The following is a 14,656-nucleotide window of genomic DNA, read 5'->3' as shown; positions in this document are numbered from 1 at the left end:
TTACATGACAAAAATGAGAAAGGTATATTATATGCTGGAAAAAAATCATTAACATGAGTATAGAATAAAGAACGAGAGAAAAAACTTCACATGGGGTTACGTTAAACCTCCAACTTTTTTTTTCTGGTCGCGAGCACCCTTACGGAAATTTTTAAATACGAATGCACGATATCGGGGTGACTTCAATACGTGAATGCAATTCGACAAGGTGCTTAACGTTGATCAAGTGCTCGCTAGCACGAAATCGGACATGAGCATCGAGCATTCTGGGAGCACCGTGTTGAAGATCCCTGCGCTAAACCTTCGCGATGGTGAGGAAAGAAAAAAACGGACTTGGATCGAATTTATTCTTCTCTGGCATTTGGACGAAATATTTCGTCCGTGATCTGATCGTAAAGGGGGTTAAATAGTGCAATAGTTATGTCAACACATGACCACTTGAGCCTGGAAAAAACTGGTCATGACTGTATTATACGAACATATACATGTATCATATATTTAAGGAGTTGATGTTCTTGTAACGATCGACATTCAAGGAGCTCCGCTTAATATGATCATTAAATCCTTTGGAGAGAGCGCCAATAGAGATTTCAGTCGTAGCGACCAACAACGATTTTCGATTCCAGTCACGCGGATACTAGATTAAGGAAACCACAATTTGAAATTCATGGCAGTTTTTGCGTGTTACCTCGTGAGAGTGTGTACATACGTAATAAGTTATACGCATTACTATACGTCTAATCAGCTAATTAAAGTGCTGGGAATATAGCGTTTCCATCTTCGGAACTTCCCACGGAGACTGACGTAATATTCATCACTTTCTTTGATGTCCGTAAACACGAACCGGATTCATTTCTTCACCACTTCGATTCGCTTTTTATGATCGTAATTAACTCCTTTTATCAATCTTTACTGGTGTTTAACTTGTTTCTTGTCAGCCTTTTGACCTTTGTTTACTGCATTGAACTGGACTTGTCGCATTCCTAAATGTACCTAACCTTAACAGCAGCCTTCTACGGTTGGGTAGGATTCCTACCACGAATTTGGGCGAAACTTCAGGAAGTGAATTTCATGGGCTATGGTCTAACATGTTGGAAATTGCGTGTATTTAATGGTACCGCGGTTTGATCCTTCAACTAAGGTTACCAGATGCCCTCATTTTTGAAGTAATAAGCGTCATTCTACGTTTTTGAAAGTTCTTTCTATTGTCATTTTCCTGGATCCGTATTTTTTCAGGAAGTAAAAAATTTGTAACAAAAACCTGCCACATGGACGTTTCGTCCGCCCTGACCATTTGAGTGACTGAGTGACCAAATGAGTGTGCAGTTGATTGTATGAGAGAGTTAGTGAATGACGATATGTACAGTATTTATATATATCGCACTAATGCACCTTCAATAAAGTTTTTAACAGCCCATGCTAGTTTGTCTCCGGAGTGGGTGAAATGCAGGGCCGTCATTTGGGGCCGGGGGCCGTTGCTTCCCCTGGCTTATGAAAATACACTAAAAATGGTGTGTATATATACACACTGAGTACGTTCTTTGCCCCCCCCGGGAAAAGTTGAAATAACGTTCCTGGTGAAATGCCTTTCATTTGATCAATCACACGGTAGCTCATGCTGTCGGGGCCGAAACGTGTTCTGGGGGTAAAGTTTCCGTAAACCGCTCTCCTTGCTTACATCTCTCTGCTGCTACACAAGTTATCGTAGATTCATATATAGCTCATACAGAGGGTGGTCGTAAAATAACTTGGCCGATGTACCACTATACGAACGCTTAGTGGCCGCGAAAATCCACTAACGCAATAGAAATTCGTGGTGTACGTGTTTCGAAGTATATGCGCTCCAGAAGAGCAACAAAAACCTTATTCTCGCGGTTACGGTTAAGGCAACAATTTTGAAAAATTAAAATGACACGCCTTTTTAATGTATTGCTTATTGATAAAGTGGAAAACACGCACATACCAAGAATGGCGTTTTAACGGTATCTGTAGCACCACAAACAACGACGCAGACAAAGCTCTCGACGAAGGATTGATGCGCTAACCATTTGGTGGGAAACTTCTTATACAACCAAATGTTTCTGCGTATAGTGCCGTCGTTTATGGTGCTACAGGTACCGTTATAATGTCATTTACGGTTTTTTTTAAACACTCGATCACTTTCAATGCATAAAAGTGAGTGTTGCTATTTGAATTTCGCGAAATTTTGTTGCTGTAACCACAACCACGAAAGGTATGTTTCCGTTGTTCTCGAGTGCATACTCACTCTGAAACACCCTATATTTCAAATTTCATTGGTATTCATTGATTTTTGCGGCCGCTAAGGGCTTATATATCGGCAAAGTTGGTATATGACCACCCTATACATAGCGAACTGTTTTGTGGAGCATCAATGTCTATAGTTCGTAATCCATCCTTTCTAACGCCTCCGCAAACCAACTTATCACCCAATATTTAGTAAACGTTGCAATAAAATTGCAAGTGTTTTCTCACGCAATATTTACAGTAAAATGCTATCCATCTGCTGCAGATTCGCTAAAAATTCACGTAGAGAAAAGTAGCCAAATAAACTTTCAGTTATCGAAATGCGAAAGGTTAAAAAAGGCTGAAGTATACAAGTACTAAAATGCAAAAAAAAATGCAGCAGTTTCTCCGGTCACCAATAGACATTGTGTAGCCTAATTGCAGATAACGTAATAAATTAAATTCGGAATATACGGGGGGGGGGGATTTACTTAGTTCTCCCTCAGCTGCATTTTACTGGCAGCGAATCGTTGATTCCCGGAGGCATACTTCCAATTAGAAAAATTATCCAAGTAACGCGGAGAGACTTCTGTTTAGTAGTAGCATGAATGCCGTACCTGAACATGCCCCTTGTACACATTCTTCTGCGGAATTTCTAACAAATCGGTATGTTGTGTGTATGAATGTGCATGGCCCTAGCATATATATGTATGTTCGACTTTAGCTTGTTTCGTTTGTTTGCTAGTTCTGCCATCTGTGTTCCACGTTTTGAAGTAAAGATGACAAATTCCTGAATTTTCGTTATGTTGGTATTGCGTTGTAGGCATTCATGCTGCAAGGGGTTGTATAGCTATTAAAACAAAATTTTTTTTTTTATATGGACACCTTGTCTCAGGGTAACACTTTTAATTGGCTTTGTCTCTTCCGAGGACAAGCAGCAGGAAAAAAATCCACATTCCTAAGTGCGATAGACGTCGTAATATATTAGAGACGTCAATTCGCCGAGATATTTGAATTCAAAAAACAAAGTTGCTAAAGAACAGCATAAATAAAGGAAAGCAGCTTTGTTAGTTTTGCTGTTCTTTTCAACTTTTCTTATTTCGAATTCAAATATCTCTGGGGAATATTGCACTTTAGTTGACTCTAAGAGACAGGGCAACAACTAAGTTTTTAAGACGGGTCGTCCGTATATCATATAAATGACTATAATTGTATAATAACTATACGACCCCCTTGCGACATGAATGCCGTATCTGAAGTCTACGTTATATGGATACTTTCTCTAATTGGAAATATACCAATCTGTAGGATCAACGGTTCACCAGTAAAATGCTGCAGGGGAATTATGGAATCGCCCAGTACACATTTTTTTTTAAATGTTAATGAATTTCATTTTTCTGTATTTCCAGGATACTTCCTACCCGAGGTCTCGAGCAATTCTTCATCGACTTCAGACAAATGGTAAGAGACATTCTTTTCCTCCGATGTAACCCAAATAGACTTTTCCCCTTGTTTATATTGGCTCAAAGTGAAGGACTCTTGAAACCCCCTTCCCCTAATGTCTTCTCGGCGATAACACCCGAGCTTTCAAAAAGATTTCGGGATGTTTACATTAACTTTACTCTTGAATGTTACGAGAAAAGTGTCAGGGATCATATATATTTTTTGTATAATGACGTGCACAAACCTGCATGTTCCATCTCGTAGGAATTTGGAATTGACGTTAGTGCTGAGACGTAGCTGAAGCAATTCGTTTCGATTTATTTCAATAAAAATGCCGATATTTAATTCTATTTGTTGTTTATAACTACGCGACTTAAACCCTACTCGTGCTGCCTTGCCATGTACAGTACGCACAACTTTTAACCGAACGATGGTGATATCTTGCGTTATATTTATTGTATAAGGTAGCATTTTTCTTCGTTTATGATCTTCCATAAGTGTATTAATACAAATACAACCAACCAGAATCCTACAATACAGAATGTCCACATTACTGTACCTCTACATCAGAGGTCAACCTTTTTCTAGTCGCGAGCACTGCCTGTATCCATCAAGAGAAAAGCACCCTTTCGGGAAGTTCGACATACGAATGAATGAATAAATACAAATACAAGGCCACAACAGGCAAAATGCCCAACGAGGTGGCTGAGAAAAAGATGCCCCTAAAAATATGGATGTCATATATTTCAAAAATTAAGTTAATTTCTTCTTAAGGAGTCATCTAGATGTTGAAACTAGATCCAACTTTTGAAAGTTCAATAGTAACCAGATTGCTTTTTTCCATATTTGGATTCAGAATCTCAAGAAATACCGAATTTCATCAGTTTTGAACAAACAGTGAAATATAAATTATGAGTGTCGTAATGTTAAACAGTAATGTGAAACAGTAATTGCTGAAATAATGTAGGTATCTCATTAATTTTTATTTTACATCATAGCTGCCAACTTTTGAAAATGAAAATTCGGGAGATTTTCGCGCAAACCCGTATTTTATGCTAAAACCACTCCCTAATAAATATAATAGGGATTTTTCCAAATAAAATAGGGATTTTCCAAATATAAAAGTTCGAGCGTAGGGAATAAAATACCTACTCAAAAACTGAAGTCAAATTAAAATAGGGATTTTACACACATGGAAGTTAAACCCTTGGGAATAAAATTCCTACGCAAAAAAACAAGTGAAATTGGAGGCCAAAACTTCAATGATGTAAAAATAAATAGTGTTCAATCAGAAACGCTGTGAACAAACATTCTGAGCGAATGACCCCAAAATCATCGGAAGATGAAGGAAAACACCGTCAATTTTTGAAGAACACTGACTTTTTGTGACACTTGCTTGATGTTTTTTTTTCACTTCACGACTGATGATGGCAGTCTTTCCATGACCGATGTTTATGTCCGTAACACAACTTGTACAAAAAGGAAAAGTCGGCCCTCTTCTGGAACGTTTGATGAAAGGAAATTCATCGGAATAAGTATCTTTAAAATTGATTAAATATGTTTTTGCTTATCAGTATTCGTGTTTTGTTATATGGCACGTTATAACAAAAGAAATTTTGACCACATGCGCGTGACTATAATCTTCAATTATTATCCAGGACTATTGGCTGCTAAGCCATTTCCCTGCACGATAAGACAAACAACTTACAACTTTCTTGTTACCATCAGAGGGTTTGTAAAACTTCCTTAAAAAGGGAATTTCCCCATTTACGACGCGTAGCCGGTCAATTTGTCGCAATCAACTTGTCGCGCTCAACTCGTCGCGCATCAATTTGTCGCAGTGCCAATTCGTCGCGGTACAAATTCGTCGCAGAGCCAATTCGTCGCGATACAAATTCGTCGCGGTACAAATTCGTCGCGATACAAATTCGTCGCGGTACAAATTCGTCGCAGAGCCAATTCGTCGCGGTACAAATTCGTCGCAGAGCCAATTCGTCGCGGTACAAATTCGTCGCAGTGACAATTTGTCGTGTAACCAATTCGTCGGGACGTCAATTTATCGCAGAGTCAACTCGTCACGCGATCTGTATGTAGGTTTTTTTGTCTCATACGTGAAAAAATAAACATGAAGAAAAGTTTTTTTCCATCAAGAAATGCACACAGTTTACTAAATTTTTTTTTTTGTCATTTCGAAAAAAATCATCGAAATTACATCGAAATTAAAATTACAATTGATATTAATGTTTTATTATTTAATTATTGTAAATGTTAAAAAAATCATTTTTTCTATGATAAAATTTTAAAATTCTGTAAAAAAATGTCGGTGTTTATGATATTCCCCAAATTACAGTACAGCGGAGGCTGTCTTTAAGTGTAAACTTGTATCTGTCCCATGTGGAATCGAGACTCCCACCAACATTAACCACTACAGTATCTCCACAAGAACCTGAAATAATTAATAATTTAATTTAATTAATATTTCATTTTCACCGGATAAGCCACACTTGTCGCTTTCTCTCGAGATTTGCATTACTCGTAGCGAGGGGAGTTGGGGCGCACACCGAGATGATAAATTGCGATCACATACATTTTCAAAATTTAATTTGCACCGGATAAGTTGCTCAAGTTAAAAACTCAAAAAATCCAACCAATAAAGTTCATAGGTTACATTCGAGCAAATGCAACCGATAATCTTATTGGTTGAATTTTTTAAGTTTTATAAAAGGACTTTTAGAACACTTTCATAGTGTAATGCTAGCCTTAGATATATTGTCGGTAAAAAATTCCTCAAAGATGTATTCCCTACATGGCAGATACATATTCAATAGTGAATTAGGGCCATTCAAGTATTACGTGAGCAGATTTTCAGCCATTTTTGACCCCCTCCCCCTTGTCAGCAAAAATCAGCAAAACACTGACCCCCATCCCCTCCCCCGTCAGCAAAATTTCACCAGAAGCTTAGAATATTTCATATCTTCAAAAAGGGGTGGTTGATGACGTAAGCGACCTTCAACCCCCCCCCCCCGCCATCAAAAGTCAACAAATCCGAAACTCCCTCCCCGATCCTGACGTAATACTTGAATGACCCCTTAGGCAAATTGTGCTTTGGGATGGGCATTGATCCTAATTTATCATCTTGGTGTGTTCCCGCAACACCCCTCGCTGCGAGAAATGGAGATCCCGCCAGAAAGCGGGAGTGCGGCTTATACGGTGAAAATTTAATTTTGAAAATTTATTTTATCGTAATTTATCATCTTGGTGTGTTCGCCCAACGCCACTCGCTGTGAGAAATGGAGATCCCGCCAGAAAGCGGGAGTGCGGCTTATACGGTGAAAATTTAATTTTGAAAATTTATTTTATCGTAATTTATCATCTTGGTGTGTTCGCCCAACGCCCCTCGCTGCGAGAAATGGAGATCCCGCCAGAAAGCGGGAGTGCGGCTTATACGGTGAAAATTTAATTTTGAAAATTTATTTGATCGGCGTACTGACTCTGCGACAAATTTGTACCGCGACGAACTGATTCTGCGACAAATTCGTACCGCGACGAACTGATTCTGCGACAAATTTGTACCGCGACGAACTGACTCTGCGACAAATTTGTACCGCGACGAAATGAGTCTGCGACAAATTTTCACCGCGACGAACTGACTCTGCGACAAATTTGTACCGCGACGAACTGACTCTGCGACAAATTTGTACCGCGACGAGTTTGTAGCACGACGAATTGACGCTGCGACAAATTGATTGCGACGAATTGTCGTGCGACAAGTTGATCGCGACGAATTGACCTAGACCCTTTACGACGTGTGACGTCATTTCGAAAGGGAAAAAAAGATGCCCCACAAGAAATTCCTTAGGGATTGTTTTCATAAGCGGGGATTTTTTTTAATGAAGTAGGGAATTTTAAGGGACAACTAGGGATTTTTGTGATTTTCGTAAAAATTCGGGAGATTTAAGAACTTTTCGGGATGTCGAGCGATGAAGCTAAAATTCGGGAGATTCCCGAAAAAATCGGGAGACTTGGCAGCTATGTTACATGATCGATTCTAACGAGCCAAACATAATTTTGTCACTCATTTTGAATTAGGGTTTTTTGAATGAGTTATGAATTATTAAGACATTAAAAATTTATGAATAGAAGCATACATTAATTTTCACTTCATTCGAATCAGCATAGTCGAAAACACAACAGAATCAATTTTCATTCCAATCTGACCTCTATTTCGCAAGATATTGAGCGATTATATGAAAATGACGACTTTTAGGGACCATATACTATGTAGATATAAATTTGAAACTCATTTGAAAAATTTCTCATGACAAATTATGCGAAAATGTTTAAATATGGAGCTCATAACTTTACTGAAATGGGCATCTATTATTTTAAGTATACGGCGATACGACAAATAAGTCATCTATCCAGTTTTACATATTCTTTTTAAGTATTCGAGTAAACAATGAAATTTTGCTCCAAGTTAAGGGTAGTGGCTATTAGTGGAGTCGCCTCCTGATAAAACCACGGCATTTCGTTTCATCCGTATTTTTTTTAGCATTATTAAAAATTTGAAATTGCAAAATGAAAGTTATAATATAAACTAGTGCAATGTCCAACGGAAAATTCTTATTTGTTTTCTAAATTCATGAAGTTGTTATCACAAACAATTGCTTTTTGACACGCATCGTTTGAAATAATTATGGTACAAATATTCGTTCAACCACAGATATAAAGTCACTAAAATGAAGAGCAATGAGAAACGTTTGTTTTTCACTTTCATAAAGTAAAAACTATATTTTTTAAAAGCACGTGATCCAAACACTAGCTTAGCGTATGGAGTATTTATCGTTCGAAACTTGTTTGTCTTTTCCCCCCTGCAATCAAACCTTCAAATTAAGTTTCTCAATGTTAAGAGCGTCCTCAAACACATTTTCACTCGTATCTGTTTTATACTTACGGCGATGAAATTTTATTTTTAGGGTAAATGCAATGCGATAAATCAGATAAGATGGAAAAAAATTAAGGGGTTACATTGAAAAGTTTGAACAATAATATATATGTAGATGACCCCTCATCAAGACGAATTGCACATAGTCGGGTAGAAAATCGCAAACCATAATTTTTGGTGAGAACCGCTTCATTCTGCAACTTTTAGAACCCAAGATGACGCCATCGTTCGGTTAAAAGAACGTACAGTACGCACAACTATCTCTTCGTGTTCTCAATGTGTCGTGGCTTCCAAGGATGTCGTCAGGGGCGTCTGGTGCAGCCGACGATATTGAGGTGATATAGAGCACCTTGATAATGATCGATATTATTCTCAATCGAATACACATCGTTTCATTGGTAACCAATCACTTTTATTCACTGTAATGAAATCGGTGTTGGGGTAATTGACAACATATTCGTAAAGGATATCGCTACGTGTTTCTAGTGGGGTTATTCACCTCGCTCTGACGGCCACCTACGCAAAGGGGGGAAATATTCTCCCTTTCCCTCCAGGATTGCCAAAGCAGCTTTCTGTCGAAATTGGCGTGGTGGTGCGTCTTCTGTGGTGATTCACCACAATATTAACATTACAGCTTTATTGAACAGATATCGCGTCTTTTATTTCGGCAATCACTAGATATCTTACGTCCTTGAAACCCCAATGCCGAGCTCACACCTAACCACCTAACATGCTTTCCATTTACCTCCCCCCCAAACCTGTCACATCAACTGCCAGTGGGCGGAGTCGGCTTTTGTTCAAAGTTTGATAACAAGGGGGAGAGATGGCGTTTTCCTTTCCTCTCAAGGATAATGCACGTATAAGGAATTGTGATCAATCGGATATCAACGATTCTTACAATATCCGATTATACGGGAAACAATTTAATTGTCATTTTACAACGTTAATATAGTTTGTGTATTGAAAACTAAATGACCAATATGAGTATAAACGTTTTTTTCGAATAAATCTAATATCAGTAATGAAAATCATATTTAATTGATCACAATACCAAAGATTTTTACTTTTCGTTAGAAAGTTAGCGCCCTCTATTGCCTCAACAAAAAATAATTAAAAGTACGTATTGAAGACAACTTGAATACTTGGACGCTAGTACCCTACTCTCAAATGTATCATTGTATATTAAGGTAACATTGTTTTTATTTCAAATGTTTCATTCAATAATGTGTTTAGAGCGATTGTTGTGTATCGACGTATAAAGCGTAATATTCGATTAGGTGGAGGAAACTCGTTGAAATTATCATAATTTATCATTTTAGGGCAGGAGAATTTTATTCGTTTAAGCGGGGCCGACTTTAATAGAAAAGCCGGTATTTCTCCCTTTCTATTCTCACGTTGGGGGGGAGGGGGCACAATGATCTGCAAAAAATCGGGGGAGGAGGGGTGGAATATTCTTGAAAAGTATGACATTTTGTAGAAGGTTGTGATTTTCACTGTAGAAGTAACAGTGCAGATCAGGAAAATTTTTAAAACCACCCAAAGGGTTAATAAAGTAGCTCCGACATGGCACCATTACATTTCACAGAATTCTATCGCTATAACGAATTCGGCGTTAAAGCGAACCATTGTTTACCCTATTGTTACCTTATGTATGCAGCGTGATTCAGAAAAGATGGGATAACTTCACAGGGCTGGCGTCCGCGAATTTTATTCCCTGTGACGCAAATTTGCATACGGTTTAGTCTTCCCCAGGTTACATTTGCATGCATGGCGTTCTTTTTCTCCCGATAAATTTCACCAGGAATGACGTTTTAACGTTTGTGGAGCGGCCGTTTCGAAACACGCTAGCGCGTTTGCGTTTCATGTTACATCATCCATTCTTTTGATGGCAATTGTTTGTATTGGTGCGCACTATCACACCTTAAAGTTTTCCCATCTTTTCTGAAAAGCCCTGTAAAAGATTCGTTTATGGAAAATTTCTGGCGCTAAATCGGGATGCGCTACAATTGGATCAACTGCATGTCGTTACTCATAGGATAGAAAATGACTTTTAAAGAACTCTAGCAGCCGCAAGCATTGAAAATTTGAAAACCATGCTTATTCGAATTACAGCCATTATCCGACTTACGGACGTGATCCGTTCCAAGCATCGTCCAATATAGTATAACCCAGTGTTTGGCCAACCAGATCCACCTCCGAGGGGACGATGGAATTGCCCAGGAAGGCAATAGAAGCTATAATACATGATCCTATGGGTTCACTTCAGTTGGGGTGGGGCAATGAGTAAAACTTATGAGAAGGGGGAGGCGATGGAAAAAGTTTGGGTAACTTCGGTTTAACCATTAGTTTATCGAAATCATTTTTAGGCCGGTATTACACCATACAAGTTTGATAAAATCCCTTTTTATAAAACTCAAAAAAATTCAACCAATAAAGCTCATAGGTTAGATTCGAGCAAACAGAACCGGTAATCTTATTGGTGGCATTTTTCAAGTTTTATAAAATTACTTTTATCAAACTTTTATAGTGTAATACTGGCCTTAGGCCGAGATTATACTGTAAGTTTTCTAAAATTTCTTTTATAAAATTTGAAAAATTCAACCAATAAGATTACCGGTTCTGTTTGCTCGAATGTAATCTGAGCTTTATTTGTTGGATTTTGCAAGTTTTATAAAAGGGATTTTATCCACCTTTTTTATAGTGTAATCCCAGCCTTACTCGCATGAATTTTCTAATACGGGAACAGAAAAAGTTTTAGTTGATTGTATCGTGCCAAGGTGAATCTATAATTCACTAATAGCTTCGACTCTCCGGGTTCGTAACTCGAGGAGTAGCTGTAGTTGAAACTGGTGATCGTATGTTCGCTTCTCCTTAAGAATATGCACATTGCCAAAAAGCCATCACTAGAGGAAACGTCTTTTCCTAGGTCTTGAATTTCGAGCTAGAAATTCTCGAATCATTCTTAATTTTCATCAGTTCTGTAATTAGTTTCATTACTTCTGAATTTTCATTGCTGCTGAATTTTTTTTCAGCTATTTTTAATGCAACTCTAAAAATTTCATTAGTTTCGGGAATCGTTTCCCCCTCATTTGTTTAAAATTACCTTTTTACTGCTGAATTTCATCGATTTCAGTGTTAATTTAGATAAAATTGTTTAAAATTTGTTACGGATATTTCTCATCACTTCCCGTATTTTCTGAAATAATGGAAACCGATCCCGCCGAACAAAATAGGAAATCGAGGAGGGGTTGGGGGTTCTTGAACATTTTTGGTGCCCTGAAATTGTTGACTCACCTGGGCCCCGCGTCTGGTGGAGGCAACTCTGAATACTGGTTAATATTTTGTTTCGTCAGATGTTACTTGACAAGTGCTGAGTGAACTGTAAGCGCCAGTGGGTTTCCTGCGGTTGTGAAACCTCTAATTTTCAGTGCGTTCGCGCTCATATAAAAGTTGAAATTAAATTTTTGTACCCTTTACAAATTGCATTTAAGGATTTGAAATCGATCCCGATTTCATTCATGAAATGAAATCATTGATTTCAATTTTTCTCAGCCACCTCGTTGGGCATTTTGCTTGTTGTGGCCTTGTATTTGTATTCATTCATTCGTATGTCGAACTTCCCGAAAGGGTGCTTTTCTCTTGATGGATACAGGCAGTGCTCGCGACTAGAAAAAGGTTGATCTCTGATGTAGAGGTACAGTAATGTGGACATTCTGTATTGTAGGATTCTGGTTGGTTATACTCAAAACCATCCAATGTAGAGGTGTCCAAGCTGACGGGTTTTACTGCATTGGTCTCGCATTTATCATGTGCAATTTTTTTCGTTCAAATTTGAATGCATAAATGTTTTAATTAGCTGCTGACTTACTGGATCACTTTATTTAGTGCCAAAAGTTATTTATATATGCAATGATTGGTGGTTTGCTGACAATTGGCAACAATTTTTGTGAATTGACGATGTCACATGATTTCAATTTGTATTTTTCTTGCTAAAATATGGTTACCCAAATTTCGAAATATGTTGTGAAATTGATTGTTTTTTATATAACAAATGTCTCTAAGCCATTAACCTCGGTTATAACGATAAATTTTCAAGGAATCTTGAAGTCGTTAATAAGCAGTTTGGCTTTATATCGAGGTACCGATCCAATTGTGCTAATTTTTTTAACTTAATTTTCTCAGGGTTTCACTTCACTCGGGTAACGCCGCTGAGTTGCCCATCAACTCTTCCACCCGAAGAGAAAATGTTCACATTCCAAAGACACAAAGGACTAACAATATCCGGGGCGTTTTCCCCGAGATAACCGTTAAAGTGTACGATCCGTATCCTTCAGATACACGGGTTCTTCATTCAGTGAAAGTTCACGTTCAGCCACCATCTGCCGAACAGCTGACGCTCTTGTCGCCTTCAATGAGGCACCTACGTATATCTCCGAAAGGTCCCAAACCAGTTCCCACCGACAACTTCATCAGTGCTTCGTCCAACCTGATGCAGTATGACGACTTTCCTGTCGGGATGAAGAACCAGCCTCGAAGTAAGTTAAAAAGCGATATTTTTGGACAAATCTCTCGGATTTTTTTAAAGTCTAGTTACAATTAATTGTGCTTTCCCTCGTCCTGTTCAGCTCCGGCCAATGGGAACAGGCTGTCTGACAATTCTGCACAACCGCCACAGAGTGTTACCGTGAACGTGAGCGACCAATCTGATCAAAGGATTCGGAAGAAGTCCGGGAATCCTAAGAAGAACCGCAAAGGCAAGAAGCGGATCGGCAACTCCGTAAAGGGTTACTTCTACAATGGCAGGAAGACTAATAAATCGCCAAAGAAATCTCTATCGCCGCTTGGTGTCAAATCAACTTCGTTCACGTTCCACTCGCCAAGGAGAGTATACGTTCCAGTATGGAGAAAAGGTAAGTATTATAAAATCCTATGACATGTATGACGCCAGTTTGGCGCGTTCTGGCTCCTTCCAGATCTCTTCCGTCTATAACATCCCTTTACGTACGGGCTTTTGGCAACAAATTTGCACTGTCTTTGAAGAACTGATGGTAATTTAAAAACTTGTTCCCTTGTTCGCATCTTAGAAATAGAAGGGGGGGGTGGGAACTACAGTAGATTTCTTTCGCCCTCACCCTCTTTCTCCTCCTGCCCATGAGTTTTTTGTTGTGTATACAGGATAGCAAGGAACGTCCCTGGGTCGCATTTTACTGGCGAACCGTTGGTTCTAGAGGCATACGTCCAATTAAGGAAAAGTATCCAAACAACGTGTAGACAGAACTCCAAGTCATTCATATTGCAAGGGGGTTGTATAGTTATTAAAATATGAACTTTTATACGGGCAACCTGTGCTCAAAAATCCAATTAGAAAGTTGTCCTGTTTCTCCTGAGGCCAAGAAAAAATTTCACATTTCTAAGTGAAGTGCAATATCCGGTGAAATGCTCCAATTCCAGAATCTGAGAAAAGTTGGGCAAGAACACCATAAACTATTGCAAATACTGATTCGATGACGCCTCCGAATTTAATGCCTCTTTCCGTCCGGGGCAGCTGCATAGGCGGAGATGGACTTGAAAGTCTGGGGGGGGGGGTACGGTGATGTCAATTCATATATACACATATACATTAGATCGGTCGATTTCACCTTTGACGCTTGGGGGGTGGGTGGGTGGGCAATGCGTCCCCATGCAAGGATAGGATACTTGAAGTTTAAAAGACGTGGTCACGTTTAAACTACAAATTTCTTTTCTACACCTTCCTATATGGCTCGCTTTCTTTATAGATAGGATTTGGTGTCCTATACCTCTTCCTAATGTAACAAAATTACAGCAAATTAATAGCGTTATTGCAATATTGACAAAAATTGACATGGTGCCTTTTTAACTCCGGCATATTTTTCAGATATGTATATATAGTACAGAAAGATACATTATATTGTGGAGTAAAAATCACTAAGGGGAACTTCCGTTCATAGGGTTACAATAAAAAAACCAGGGAGCGGGAATTTCTTCCATCTGCTTTAGAACGAG

At 38.6% G+C, this 14,656-nt stretch overlaps 1 protein-coding gene across 3 annotated transcripts in view; it reads left to right on the top strand.

Moving 5' to 3' along the window:
- LOC149077327 (uncharacterized) overlaps positions 1 to 14,656 on the top strand; it is a 118,291-nt gene that overhangs the window by 40,257 nt on the left and 63,378 nt on the right. For all 3 annotated transcript variants that reach the window (XM_089245101.1, XM_089245103.1, XM_089245100.1), the window contains exons 2-4: positions 3,654 to 3,705; positions 12,815 to 13,167; positions 13,258 to 13,542. In XM_089245101.1, coding sequence (XP_089101227.1) covers positions 3,654 to 3,705; positions 12,815 to 13,167; positions 13,258 to 13,542 — 690 coding nt within the window. The remainder of the gene's footprint in view (positions 1 to 3,653; positions 3,706 to 12,814; positions 13,168 to 13,257; positions 13,543 to 14,656) is intronic.

This window comes from Pholcus phalangioides, unplaced genomic scaffold (genome assembly GCF_987345545.1).
Source record: "Pholcus phalangioides strain wild (caught in Gottingen) unplaced genomic scaffold, Ppha-v1.0 ptg000015l_1, whole genome shotgun sequence".
In the NCBI taxonomy this organism is placed as follows: Eukaryota; Metazoa; Arthropoda; class Arachnida; order Araneae; family Pholcidae; genus Pholcus; species Pholcus phalangioides.
This window is presented reverse-complemented; position numbering and strand designations above follow the sequence as displayed.